Below are 13,815 nucleotides of genomic sequence, written 5' to 3' on the forward strand. Positions count from 1 at the left end.
ATTATTTGTATGGTGTGTATAGTTCATTCTTTCATTTATTCATCCATTTATTTGTTCACTCATTCAACAAAACTGAGTCCTTACTATGTGCAGGCCAATCTCTTTGCCTTCCCCAACAACAACAACAACCAAGTCTCCTTATAAAAGATTTTTAAAATTAGACTTAGCTTCTCAATTGCAAATGAATAGTATACTTCATGACGTATTCAATTGGTGCCATCTGAGGATAAAAGATAAATAGGATTTGTCACACTTTAAGGCCATCCAGAATCCAAAATTGAGGTGCTAACTACTCATATCCACATGATTCTTAGCCAGGATAAAATCATTCTTCATTCACTCATTCATTTGTTTGATAAATAATTATTGAAGTCTGCTGAGAATGCAAAGATGAGTAAAATATAGACGATCCTCCTGAGGTCCATGGTCAAGTGGGAGAAAGATCCCTGTGGACACATTCTCATTCTATGAGCTGCAAGCACTTGGCAAGCCCAGAGCCCAGTGTATGAGTGGAGGAGTGGCTGAAGCGGCCAGGTGACAAAGAGTTACACACATCACACAGGGAGTTTGGCCTCTGGTCCGTAGACAATAATAGGGAGTCTGGGAGGATTTTCAAGTGGGTGAATGTGTAAGTGTATGGAAGGAATATATGATTGGATTTGTATTCTGATAAGATCACCTCAGCTTTAGTATGTAGGATGGATTAAGCAAAGTCTTCCTTATAGTAAGATGTATTAGTTTCTTAGGGGTGCTATAACAAAATACCACATGCTGGGGGCCTTAAACAACAGAATTTATTTTCTATCCGTTCTGTCAGTTCCTAGTAGTCCAAGATCAAGGTGTCAGTAGGTTTGGAGGCTGGTAGATGGCCAACTTCTTGCTGTGGCTTTTCATGTGGGAGCACATTCCTGGTCCATATTTTTTTTCTTCTTCTTCTTTAAAGATTTTATTTATTTGTCAGAGAGAGAGAGAGAGCACGCGCAAAGCAGGGTAAGCAGCAGGCAAAGGGAGAAGCAGGCTCTCCTCTGAGCAGGGAGCCCGATGCAGGACTTGATCCCATGACCCTGGGATCATGACGTGAGCCGAAGGCAGATGTTTAACCAACTGAGCATCCCTATTATTTTCTTCTTATAAGAAGAGCAATCAGATCAGATTAAGGCCCATCCTTATGGCCTCATTTCAATTTATTCACCTTTTTAGAGGCCCTGTCTTCAAGTACAGTCACATGCTTGAGGTACTGAGAGTGAGGGTTTCATCATATGGATTTTGAGGGGTACAATTCAGCTCATAAAAGATGCAAACCTAAAGGGAGGGGAAATCCATACCTTGTCAGAGGGCCTGGGTGTGTATGATATGGGGAGAAAAATGGACATGTACTTTTAATGGAAAATTTAAGGCTAAAGCAGTGTGTGTTTACCTGACTTCAAATATTCAGAACATTTGACCACTTCTGCTCTTTTTTCATTTTATTGTCTTGCTGGGAACAGCGTTCAGCGGATGAGTACGCTCTCCAACTGTGCCGTGATTACCTGGACTCCTTAACATATTTAATTGAATTTAAGGAGAGCTGTAAAGAACACCATATGCCTTAAGCACACTATGAGAAAACATGGACTTAGGAAGACCAGTGTCAATTTGTCTTGAACTGTAGATTTAAGATATTGAGGGCTAGATCTCTGGAAACTAGAAAACCATGATGTCTTATTTCACTCAGATTGCTATAACAAAGTACCACAGACTGGGTGGCTTATACACAACAGAAATTTATTTCTCACAGTTTGGAAGGCTAAAAAGTCTAAGACCAAGGCACCAGCACAGTCTTTTGGTGAGAGCCCTCTTCCTGGTTTACAGATAATGCCCTCCTGCTGTTTCTTCACATGGTGGAAGGAGCTAGAGAATTCTGGAGGGTCTCATTTATAAGGGCACTAATCCCATTCGTGGGGGCTCCACCCTCATGACCAGTCAGTCACCTGCCAAAGGTCCCACTTCCAAATACCATCACAATGGGGGATTAGGATTTCAACGTATGAATTTTGAGGGGACATAAACATTCAGACCCATGACATATGGGAAAGGAATAAAAATGGGAAAGGGAAATAGACCTCCAACTCCACTTCCTGGAACCTTGGACCTCCAAGGGCCATAATAGACTTTCCAAAAATGGTTTCTTCCTAAAGAATTATACTACTTTGTACTATTTTATCCCAGAGGGGAGGCTTGTGGCATGAGGCTGCAAAACTGTACCTAAGGAAAGAGATCAGAGATTTTTGGTACTGGTGTTTCAAGGAAACCAAACCTTATCACTGGTACACTTCATGATTTCATAACCCCCAGAAAGTCTACTTTGTAGCTCCTGATTATCTGGAATTCTTATTAATAGGAAATTTTGCCAGTTGGCGGGGGGGGGGGGAGCGGAGCAGAAACGGAAGAGGAAATGAACGTGGTCTCCATTTCCTCCATCTCATCACTGTCACTCTTGATCAAAATAACCTTCCCTGAGAGATTTCTTTTAAAATTTTATCCTTGAAATGTTTCATCAAAACTTTGAATTATAAAATAGGAAAAGTCAATTTTATTGGATCCTAAATTTTGCTTTGTGCAGTGTCCTGTCCAGATTGCACATTATTAAAATTGACATAGGATGTGTGTGCAAGGTAATATTCCCTTTCCTGGGCTCTTCTCTAAATTTCAAGATATTCTGTAGAGTGGATTAGATTATCCAGTGAGTAGGGACTCTGAAAAGAAAATAGAATTGTGTATTGATGCCTTCAGAAATATTATTTGATGGCAATAAAATATTCTCTGAAATTCCCTTCAGAGGGGAGAAAATGGAGTTTGTTTGCAGTAATTGCATTTTCTAGCATTTGCTCTTATACTTTCCAATATAAGCCAATTGGAACCTGTGATTTGGTTTTGCTTATTGGTAAAAGTACCATGTAAATTGATCTGTGATGCATTTAAAGAAGATGCTTTTGAAAGTTTGGAAATTGAGATGGCTTTTTCTTATTAGATTTTGAGAATATTAGGGTTCATTTCTATATTTTAGTCTAATGTAATATTAGCCAAATATGTTCTTTTTCAATTTAGTTTTAATCAAGTTCTAGAAGACCATTTTCATCTAGCCCCAGTGGTGCTGTTAAGGCAGAGATTTTATTTCCACTGTCAACCCTCTGTTCTGGCTTCTGTGGACCAGCCCCCTGGAATCATTGCACACTGAAATCCTGCATGCATCTGCCCAAACATTATTTTAGCAAGCAAAAATAATAATATTTATTAGAAAAAAAGATTTTTTATTACTATTTGAAGGGTTAAGGTGGAGAGGGAATTCAGAATTCTCTAAAAGTGTTCTTTCTTTTTTTTTTTAAAGATTTTTATTTATTTATTTATTAGAGAGTGGGAGAGAGAGAGAGAGAGAAACACCATGAGAGAGGAGAGGGTCAGAGGGAGAAGCAGGCTCCCCGCTGAGCTGGGAGCCCGATGTGGGACTCGATCCCAGGACTCCGGGATCTTGACCTGAGGTGAAGGCAGTCGCTTAACCAACTGAGCCACCCAGGTGCCCAAAAGTGTTCTTTCTTTTAAAGAATATGGTCTTTATATCAGTGTTATTTTTATTTAATTTGATTTTTAGCATATTTAATGTCTGAAAATGTAAACATAGGATTGCATTTGTTCTTCTAATTATTCAGTATAATAATTGCCACTCGTTTTATGATTAATGCTGGAAGGAGCACCTTTTCTCAGTTGCTTTTTAAAGGCTTTGTGGGGGAAAAAACAATATTCTTCAGCTCACCATAGATTTTGCCAGTCAACACTACTAGTTTATTAAAGATATTTGTGGAATACTCTTTTAAGGTGGTAGGAAGTTGGAGATGGGCCCCTTATCCTGAATGAGGTTACAATGCATAACAGAAGACAGGGTAAAAATTATGATGTTAATAATTATCGTTTATGTGTCAGGTTCATATTAGATCCTTTCCTGATCTCACTCGGTGTGCACATCCACTCTGTCGTGTAGGTTGTACAATTATCCTCATTTTTTTCTGATGAGTAATATGGAGGTGAAAGAGCATGTTTTAAGTTTGAGGTTTTTGAGTTTCAGAGATAAAGTAAGTGCCAGAACCAGAAACTTGGTCCCAAATCGGTCTGACTCCACAGCCCATGATCTTCCCATCACGCTGTATATCCCTACATTCCAGTACGTTTGAATGAAACATGCACCAGCTGTTTTAGATGAGATTGACAGTGTCTTGACCAGTTCTTCTTGTGACTGTCCAGTGGAACCCTGATTTGGATCCAGTTTTCTGAAGCTTGAGGAAGTCGATGAAAGGGTCTTTAAGGAGATATTCTGAGTGTTCCGCTGAAATTTGTTGTACGGGGTATAAATCTTTCTCAACAAGCCAAGGCCTGCACTTGTCAGTGAGAGTGTGAAGTGAGGAAGCTACCTGTGGCTGTAGTTGTCCAGCCGGATGGTAATACTCGAGTATAATTGGAGCTGGATTTCAGTGGACAGTGCACCGCCACATCTTCATACGTAGAATGTGCCATGTTGGTCTGGGTGGCAACTTAGAGATACTCAGTTGGGAAACAAAAAAGATATTGTCATTTGTTTTTACTACCTTATAGTTACCTTCTAACATGTATGAGTGTGAATGAGTGTGTGTGCCTGAATATGTGTTTAAATCACAAGAAGTTATGTTGGATTAAGGTTATGGTTGAGACAGGGAACACATGCAAACAAGTTGCTGCTGAGCCACAATCAAATCTCTGAGCTGTTTTTATGTCTTTAGTCATTATGGGTCCTAACAGAGCCTGCTCACTTGTGGTTTATACTGCTCAGTGCCATATACTGATGACCGTTCAGGTCCAGAAGGGGTCTGCTTTCCTGGGCGGGGGATAGACTTTTGTCTCCTTTGTATGGATTAAGGCTTACAGCATCTTTGGTACTTTGGGATTCTTTTTATGGAGGAGGCTGAAGAAGAGGAGGAGGGAGCGTTTCAGCTGTGGCTTCTTACGCTAGCCCTAATTCCTGCAGTTGGACCCGGGCTTTCACTCAGCATTCCTTTCATTCTCCTGGGTTTCCGGCTCAACCCTGACATTATTGTAATATAGTTTTCTGTGTTTAATATTTCTTAGACTTGGTTTCCCATTGCAAGCATGGAAGAAACCCTAATGCATGAGTTTCAGAGGAGAAGGTAGCAGTCTGAACCTGCTGTGTGGCTCCATCAGCAAGTGTGAGTATTAACGTTAGAGCTGTCAGGACTTGTGAAAATTAATGGAGCCTGACGGGGGACAGACTGAGGTCAGAGACGGAGCTTGCCCTGATTGAATGTTTCTGGTGGCTTTGCAGCCCAGGCAAGTGAGTGCAAACTGTGGAGCCGAGAGGGATTGCCGGAGGTCCGTTGATTCATTTAACAAGTAGGCCGTGGGCACCAACTAAATGCCAAGCATTTTTCTAGATGCTGGGAGAACAGTGGGGAAAGGTGGGCTCTGCCCGCTTGTAGCTGACAGTCTTCTCCCTGCCTCCAGGCTCAGCTCAGCCCTGCTCAGCTATCAGCCCCCCATAATCCAGGGAAGGAATGTCTATGACACTCTCCTTAGTCCATCCCAGAGCATCATAGTTCTTCCATCCTCCTAGCCACTGGTATTATTATTTATTTCTTTTCATCCTCCTGCAAAATTTTCTGCTTGAACAGTTTTCAAGCCCAGGTTACTCTTAGTTCTCAGTGGAATAGAGACTTGAAGAGTTTGAACATTTTCCCTCTCCGCTGAAGTCATGATATTAAAAATACAATAATAATTTTAAACAGAAAAAAATTGCCTTTTATCCACCTTGGGTGTATAACAGGGTCCTTTTATAACACTGGCATTAGGGAGCAGTGTTTCAAAACAGGCCCCTGGCACTGCCCCCACGCAGGTTGAAGGTTTCAGAAATGTGATTGAATTATAATGTATCTCTTTTGTTTAGAAACAGTCCCGTGATAATAGGTCTGGCTATATATCTGTTTTATTCTTTTTTCATTTCATAGATTAGTTTTTTTTTTTTTTTTTCTAGCATACTGGAAAGGGAAAGTAGGCCTGAAGCTTGTGCCTTGTGAGTTTGATTTTCCTGGGTATCTGGAAGCTACAGCAGGTTCTCTTTTCTCGTCATCTCTGTGTTTTCTTCTTGCTGCATAATAAACTTTATTTAATATGAGAGTTATGCTACACATTTTTGGTTTCTTTATATATTTTCAAAGCCTATAATTTAAGGGTATAGAGGGGAGTGGGCCTAGAGATTGGAGATCTTGAAATTTGTCACCTTTATATACTTAGGTTTTCTCTTACCCACGATACCTGGCAAGCCATGTTTGCTTTGGGATGTTCTCCTTCACAAAGAACTGCTATTGTACTCTGGGTTTTTGTTTCCCTCAGTTTTAGTAGAAATAAATAGGAGATAGCAGTCAGTTAGCCTTGCTCATCAGATCCCTGATAAAAAATGGGGCATGGGAAAAGCAGTATTTGGCATTTGCCACAACCTAATGGCCATTTTGGTTACCCCCGTTTCCCATACTCACCATTCATGAGGAATAGAGAATATGCGGCAGGGGTCATCTTCTTGCAGGTGGTAGGGAGATTCCCAAGAAAAGTGACTATTCTGGAATTGACTTTGGATTTTGATTTGACTGGAACTCAAATTTTCTAGAGGAATATATCCTATAATTATTTGTGGCAGAAAAATAGGTCACAGTTGTATGATACTTAATTTTGAGGGACATTAACTTTTATTGGGGGGGGGGGCAAGCTAGCAAGGAATCTTGTTTGGCCAAAGCAGTGCTTATATATATTTATTTTTAAATGGTGATACACACGGGTGCTGGTCCTCACCACCCTCTATTACTTCTACCTAGTCCAATTCACATTTTTTATTTACTTATCTAGTCCCTGTAGGCATTTGGGTTTATTATCTTGGACTACTATTCCCCTGTCAAAGTCTCATCTTAGTTCTTATAATATAGCCAACATGTTTTTAAATTCTGGGACCCTGCATAAAGTTGGGCACAGGACCTTTTTTCCTTCTCCTTCCCAAGGCCATGACCTTCCCTTCCTTGGGTAGGCTCCCAAATTCTTCTGAGAGCGGGTGGGTAAGAAATTACACCCACAGCTGCAGTAGCATTTGGGGAATGCCTTAGTTGAGCCAGAATGTGTGTTGTCATAGTGTGAAGGTGAAACTGCTTCATGACCCCTGGAGGAGAACTCCATGACGTAGCCAGTTCTATTTTGTGATACAAACAGAAAGGGCCACCGCTGCCTAGATCTAGGGAAAAGGATCGCCATAGATGGACGAATGGTATGAGGAGGAGTCATGTAAGAGGTGGGTCAGACCTAGCCAAACTTCATAAGAGTCTTAAAAATTTGGGATCACCTGAAAGAAAACTAGCGTGGGGGACAGAAGAGCTATTCTTGTCCCACTTCTGCCTCCAATGTGGCCCATGATTTAGCTTAGCAAGTGGCAGCACCTCTCTGGCACTCCGTTTTTTTCATCAGGGAAATGGAATTGGATAAACCAGAGGTTTTTCGGTTGAATATTTTTAAGCCAGGGCTAAGTCTTCACACGAAATCTTTCCCCAAATTGTAAAGGAAAGGAAAGCAGTACGGCTGTGGTGAACGCGGGAACGGGTCACTCGCCTCTGCCCTTGTCTCTTTCCTCACGTGGCCCTGCTCCAGCCCTGGGGAGGCTCACGGAACACAGCTTTCAAATCACCAGATGAGGCTGTCTCTGAAGAGCCTGCTGGGGTCATGTGTTGTGATTCATGGGAGCCGCTTTAAGTCACACACGAATTGTCCAGAGTTTGGTACGGAAGGGAGGCTGACCTTGACACAATTCACTGTTGGTCTGCTTTAAAGTTGTTGTGGATTTATCAGACATGTGCATAACTGGAGATCTGAAACTTTTCTAGACTTTCTATTCCTCTCTAATTACTGAGTATATAGAGATCGTATATAGCATCTGATTCTAGGAGGATATTAGGGATATTCCAGGTGAGTAGTCCCTCTGGAGAGATGTTATCAGTCATGGTTTATTCCATTCATTTGTGAGTGAGAGGCTGATCCTGGCACATTTTTCAGCAGTCAGTAAATACCAGAAGTGATGGGTAACTGGGTAACAGAAGGAGGAAAGAAGTGGTGTGTTCAGGAGACACATTTTGCAAGGTTAGAATCATCTTGACAGAAGCAATCCGTGTGCAGGTTGAAGGCCTCTTAGGCCCACCCACCATGCCATGTAGATCCAGATGCCTTTGTGACCCTAATAATACTTTTGTTGACTTGAAGGACACATTAGACCACTCCAGCCCCTGCCTCTGAAAAATCAAAGTTCTCTTTTCCATCTCAGATGTTTTCCCTTGGGAGCAGTGACCTTGAGACACTGTGACCAGAGAGTGATCCAATTTGTGGATCAACGAATATTTTCTTGGATGGCACCTGGGAAGGGTAATCATTATAACAACCATTACATCACAGCTAATATCTGTTGAGTCATCCTGACGTGTTAAGTACTGTGCAAGTTCTTTACATGCAGCATCTTGTTTAATGTGTACCACACCTTGGGGGGAGGTAGTATTATTTTCCCCCATTTAAATTTGAGGAAAAGGCCAGTTAAAAAAATGGTTTGTTAGAGATTTTTCTGGCTAGACTGAATTTGGGGGCAGAGAATGGGACACTTCCGGAGGCTTAAACTGGGTAAATTCTGAGTGTCTCTGGAGGACAATGTGACAGCGGTTAAACTTTGTCATATCCCAAGATGACAAGCTCAGGTTCTATAATTCTCCTAAGAAAGCTCCTGGCAAATATTGCAGAAGTTCGTTCATTCTTCCACTTATTCAGCAAATAGTACTCATGTGCCTGCCCTTTGGAAGGTATGGAACTGGGTACTTTGGGTCAAATATGAAGCCACAAGCCATGATCCATACCTTTAAGGATTTCACAGTCTAGGGGGGAGACAAGTCACATGCAAAAAGCAAAACTAAGAAAAATGGAGTAAAAAAATAATTAACATGCACCGATTGTTTAGTCCATACCGTGCATGTGCTTTAGAAACTTTATCTCATTTTATCTTGAGCACAGGTTATGAGGTGGGTGCAGTTATTATCCTCATTTTGCTAGCACACTTGAGAGAACATAAGGACTCCGTCCAAGGTCATGCAGCCAATGTGTGGTGAAGCCTGCAGCAGAGTCCCTGCCCTTAACCTTATGCTGCCTCCATCGTTTAAATTGTAATAGTTTAAAATTGAATCACAGAGAATAGAATAGGGTGAGACATACTGTAAGAAAATATTAACTAATATCCATAGAAGTAAAGATGAAGAGGGAGAATGTAATGAGTCAATGAGAATGAGACAGGAGGCAAAGGGGGCTGAGGAAGAAGACGAAGGAAAAGAAATGCAACAGAGGGAGGAGGAGAACCGGGGAGCACAACATCCAGTGTCAAGGGGGTAGAGACTTTGAGGGACAGGGATGTCACTGTGGTATGATCCATGGAGATGAGAAGTGAGAAAATGTTTGGGCTTTGGCTCTTAGTAAGTTACTATTGACATTCTGGGAAAGCTTTGGGAAGAGAATAGAAGCACAAGCCAGATTGCATGGGCTAAGTTCTGAGTGACCACGTGTCTCTTAAGTTGCTAATTCTGATAACAGAGGGGACCATCAGGCAACACAAACGTGGTAAGTGGGCCAGGTGTGAGAAGTCATAGGGAGTGGAAAGGTCTGTGGCCAACTGGATGAAGGTCAGTATTGACTGGTCTTCTGATTTTCCAAAAGTAGCTAGAAAATCAGAATTTTTTGCATGACATCTCCTGATTTCTAAATGTTAGTTCAATTTAAAAACAAAACAAAACACAAAACAGCATTGAGGGCCAACTGTAATACATCTGTGGCCTGTATTTGGCCTACCAGCTGCAAGCTTCTGGAATCCTCTTTCCAAAAGTTTAGATGTGAAATGAAGAAGCATCTCAAAAATAAGCGTGGCTTAGGATTGTATGTGAGAGGTGTGTGTGTGTGTGTGTGTGTGTCATGGCTGCTTGTTTTTGTTTTCTTGGGTTTGGTAAACAAAAACTCATTAAGAAGGAGGATTAAATAGAGACAGAGATACCCAAAATATCAAAAATAGATGTCTGGAAAATTAAAGCGCCAGTGAGAGTGGGAAGAATGAGATCAAGAGGCCAGTTATTAGAAACATGAGAAGATGGGCTAATTTCCCACATTTCGTTTATTTACTTGCTATAGTCATCACTTTGCCATACTTGTGAATCGTCTGTATTATTATCTGCTCGATAGTTTTCTTTAAATCATCTCCTATTTTATATGTAAAAATAGAAAAATGAAAGTAGAGACGAAAAACAGAAACCAAAAATGAAGCCATATATCATTATTTGTACTGTCATATTGTATTTTTCCAAATATGCATTTTTAAAACATACAGAACTATTTGACGTTTTGTCAAAAGTTTATCTCCATTCCACCTAAAATAATCTTGTATATCGCTTGTAGAACATATAGCATGTCTTGGGAAAGATGGAATGCTTAGTTAGAGCTCTTTAGGTCATTCAAAGCAAGAATTTTTCCATGTTAGAATAACTGTATATAGTCTCGGGTTTTTTTATTCAGGCAGGTCAACTTCAATGGCCTGATCTGAATAAAATGGATCAAGGCAGGCACCTCTTTGTCTGACAATTTTTAAATGATGCTATATGAATACCAAGAAGTTTCGAGCTTGCCTGCAGAGCCTTCCAAATTAACCTCGAAAAAAAATACCATCAAGTAACAGATTTGTCAGCTGCCCTGCTTACACTTTTCATATAAAACAAAGGTTGGCAGATAATAAATGAAAGGTCAGTTCAGAAAAAATTACATATAAAAATTGTATATATAAAAATTACATATATATAAATATATGTCAGACAGTGTCCTAACATAGGTAACAGAGGATGAAAGCTGGAAGCTACTTCTGGAGTCTCAGAAAGAGACGAATTTGTTGGCAGTGTGTAAATATCACCACTGTTTCCGTGGCTCTCCATTTTGGTGGCTACTTCTTTATGCTGAGTCTCCAAAATTTGATTTAAAAGACACTGAAGAGACCTGTCTCCCTGAAGAAGATTTACTTTGCAGCAGTTTCACTTTCTCTAAAAAAAAAAAAAAATGGCTCAAAGAGGGAAAATATACTTCCTTTGCCTTGTTTCTCAGTCTCACTCATGCCATTCCTGAACCAAAACTCTAAAATGGAAAAAGTGAGAAGCTAAGCCTTCTTGCAAGAGCAGTGGTGCATAAAGAAAGGCTTACAGTGAGTCCATCATCATGAATGATTAAAACGGAACTGGGCAGCTATAGCATGACTTGTACAAGTAGAGTTGCTCAAAGACTCATGCAGGTCCGACCTGCCTTGAGATTACTGTCAAGGAAAATGTGTCAGCCCATTCTGGCTTTGGGGGCACAGGTGACTCTGGGGGTGCAGTATCAGGCCAAAGGGGGTCACAGAGCCATGATGTTAAAGTCGTGGGGCATCTCACAAATTTCCAGTGTGCGTGGTGTCGGGGATTTATGGCCTGTTAATACATCTCTCAACTGTATCTTAAGTGTAGGGAATTGTGCAAAATATAATTCTATCCGAGTAGCTTGCAACATACATCACACTCCTTATTGCCTTATGCTAGTGCACATTATAAACTTGCAAAAACATACATTTGAGAGGGGCTTCCTATTTTCTGTGAGCTCTTTAGCACAGCCTTACACATAACTGAGGCCAAAAGCACGTCGAACAGCATTGTGCACTAGTAGTCAAGGATATCCATTGACGCTTGGCCACGATGCTTGTGGTTTCTGCTTCCTGCGGTGTTATTTTCTGACTGCTTTCATCTCTTTCTTAAGCCTCCCTATTAAACCATGTGTTATAGATGCAATTTCATTACTGATAGAAACCTAAAAATTGAAAGCTAAAGAAAATAGCATTACAGAGCATATTCTGGTGATCTTAAAAATCATTTCAGGGGCGCCTGAGTGGCTCATTCGATTAAGCGTCCGACTCTTGATTTTGGCTCAGGTCATGATCTCAGGGTTGTGAGATCGAGCCCCGCATCGGGGTCCATGTTGAACACGTAGCCTGCCTAAGATTCTCTATCCCTCTCCCTCTGCCCTTGCCCCTCACCCCCACTGGCGTTTGCTCTCTTTAAAAAAAAAAAAGTTTCAATATTAGCAAATATGTTTGCAGTGCGCTGCTGAGATTGAGGACTTCACAGCATAGTCTCTGCAGTTTGCATTGCTGAGGTCCAAATACCTATGGCAAAACTTGCCCCCACCCCCAAAATATAATTTTCCTCCCCACTAAGCTTCATTAATTAAATCATTGACTCTGGCTTGCTGGTAAGGACCAATTCCTACAACAAGTGTATTCAATTTCCTGCTAGTGGTAACTTTCATTCTTCCTGGAATAGCAGGAAACATTAATTTTGCATTGGACCCAGGAGTCTCAGGAAGCTGGAATTATAGGCACCATTGCCCCACCCTTTTCTCCCCTAAAATAAAATGAAATAAAATAAAATGAGCAGCAGCTCTGCAGTGAGGCTTGAGGGATGGGTAATGACAAAGAAGAGAAAAGGGCATTAATTTCAGGATGGGGACAGCTGCCCGGCACTATCTCCCTTTGGATTTTGGTTCTTATAGCATCACGGTGAGTTATTAATATGTATGATCCGTACTTTATTCAAACATTATAAATCTATGCAGAAGTCTGGTGTTTGGGTTTTCCTTTATAGCTTTCATTCTTCTTCCCAGAATTATCTCATTTTGATCGGGAAACTTTTGCATAAAAAGCACACACCGAGAACTCACATTTCCATACCATAAATATTAAAAGGGGGTTAAGCTTTACAGTTTCTTCTCCCATCCCAATGGGAGGAAAGTTAGCCTTCTAATCAGGGGGCCATTATTAATGTTCTTTTTATTCACAAGCCACAAGGTAAATTTTAACTTACAATATGAAATTGTACTCTGTAGTTCCTTTCCTTTATGTACATTGTGAAATGCTTGGCTACGCCATGTCTTTTGTATGATATTACTACAAATATACTTTTGAAGGATATACTACAAATCAGGCAGTCCTTTGAGTTGTTAAGAACAGTTGGTTGGCTTAATTTTTGAGAACCAAACCAAGTCCAGACCTTTTTTTAAGGATCGTGATTAAAGTGCTTTTCACTGGATAATTATAAAGTATGATTCATCACAGTGTAGATTCATCACGGTAAATCTCTAGCATGCAGAAGAGGGAAATGGAACTAGAAAGCTGAATGTCTTCTTAGTAGCTTTTAAGCTTCTTAGCAGCTTCCTCTCTCCTGTTTATTGTCATTTTTTTTTTTTTTTTGCTAGCATAAAGGCGTAGTCATAAATTTTGGTTCCCATGGAAATAGAAAGGAATGCGTGAGCTATTTCATTCGGGTGTACTGTCTGCTAATCACACAGTCTCGGCTGTTGTACTTCGTGATGGGAAATGAACGTGCTAATTGGTACTCTTTTTTCTTATTTCAGGAAACCTGCCATATGAATATAAAATAGTGATTGCTGGGAATCATGAACTGACATTTGATAAGGAATTCATGGCAGACCTTGTTAAACAGGACTACTACCGTTTCCCCTCTGTGTCCAAATTGAAACCAGAGGACTTTGACAACGTTCAGTCCCTCCTGACAAACAGTATTTACTTACAAGACTCGGAGGTAACAGTGAAGGGATTCAGGATATACGGGGCACCTTGGTAAGTGCTCATTGGAACAATCTTCCCCCTTCTTGTTT

At 40.7% G+C, this 13,815-nt stretch overlaps 1 protein-coding gene across 9 annotated transcripts in view; it reads left to right on the plus strand.

Moving 5' to 3' along the window:
* The window catches only part of MPPED2 (metallophosphoesterase domain containing 2), a 170,516-nt gene that overhangs the window by 70,432 nt on the left and 86,269 nt on the right, over positions 1-13,815 (plus strand). For all 9 annotated transcript variants that reach the window (XR_013442382.1, XM_078058272.1, XM_078058269.1 and 6 more), the window contains exon 4: positions 13,552-13,777. Coding sequence is in view for 8 of the 9 variants with exons in the window: in XM_078058272.1 (XP_077914398.1) it covers positions 13,552-13,777 (226 nt within the window). In the remaining variant the exon portion in view is untranslated. The remainder of the gene's footprint in view (positions 1-13,551; positions 13,778-13,815) is intronic.

The sequence above is a fragment of the Halichoerus grypus genome, chromosome 11, assembly GCF_964656455.1.
Source record: "Halichoerus grypus chromosome 11, mHalGry1.hap1.1, whole genome shotgun sequence".
In the NCBI taxonomy this organism is placed as follows: Eukaryota; Metazoa; Chordata; class Mammalia; order Carnivora; family Phocidae; genus Halichoerus; species Halichoerus grypus.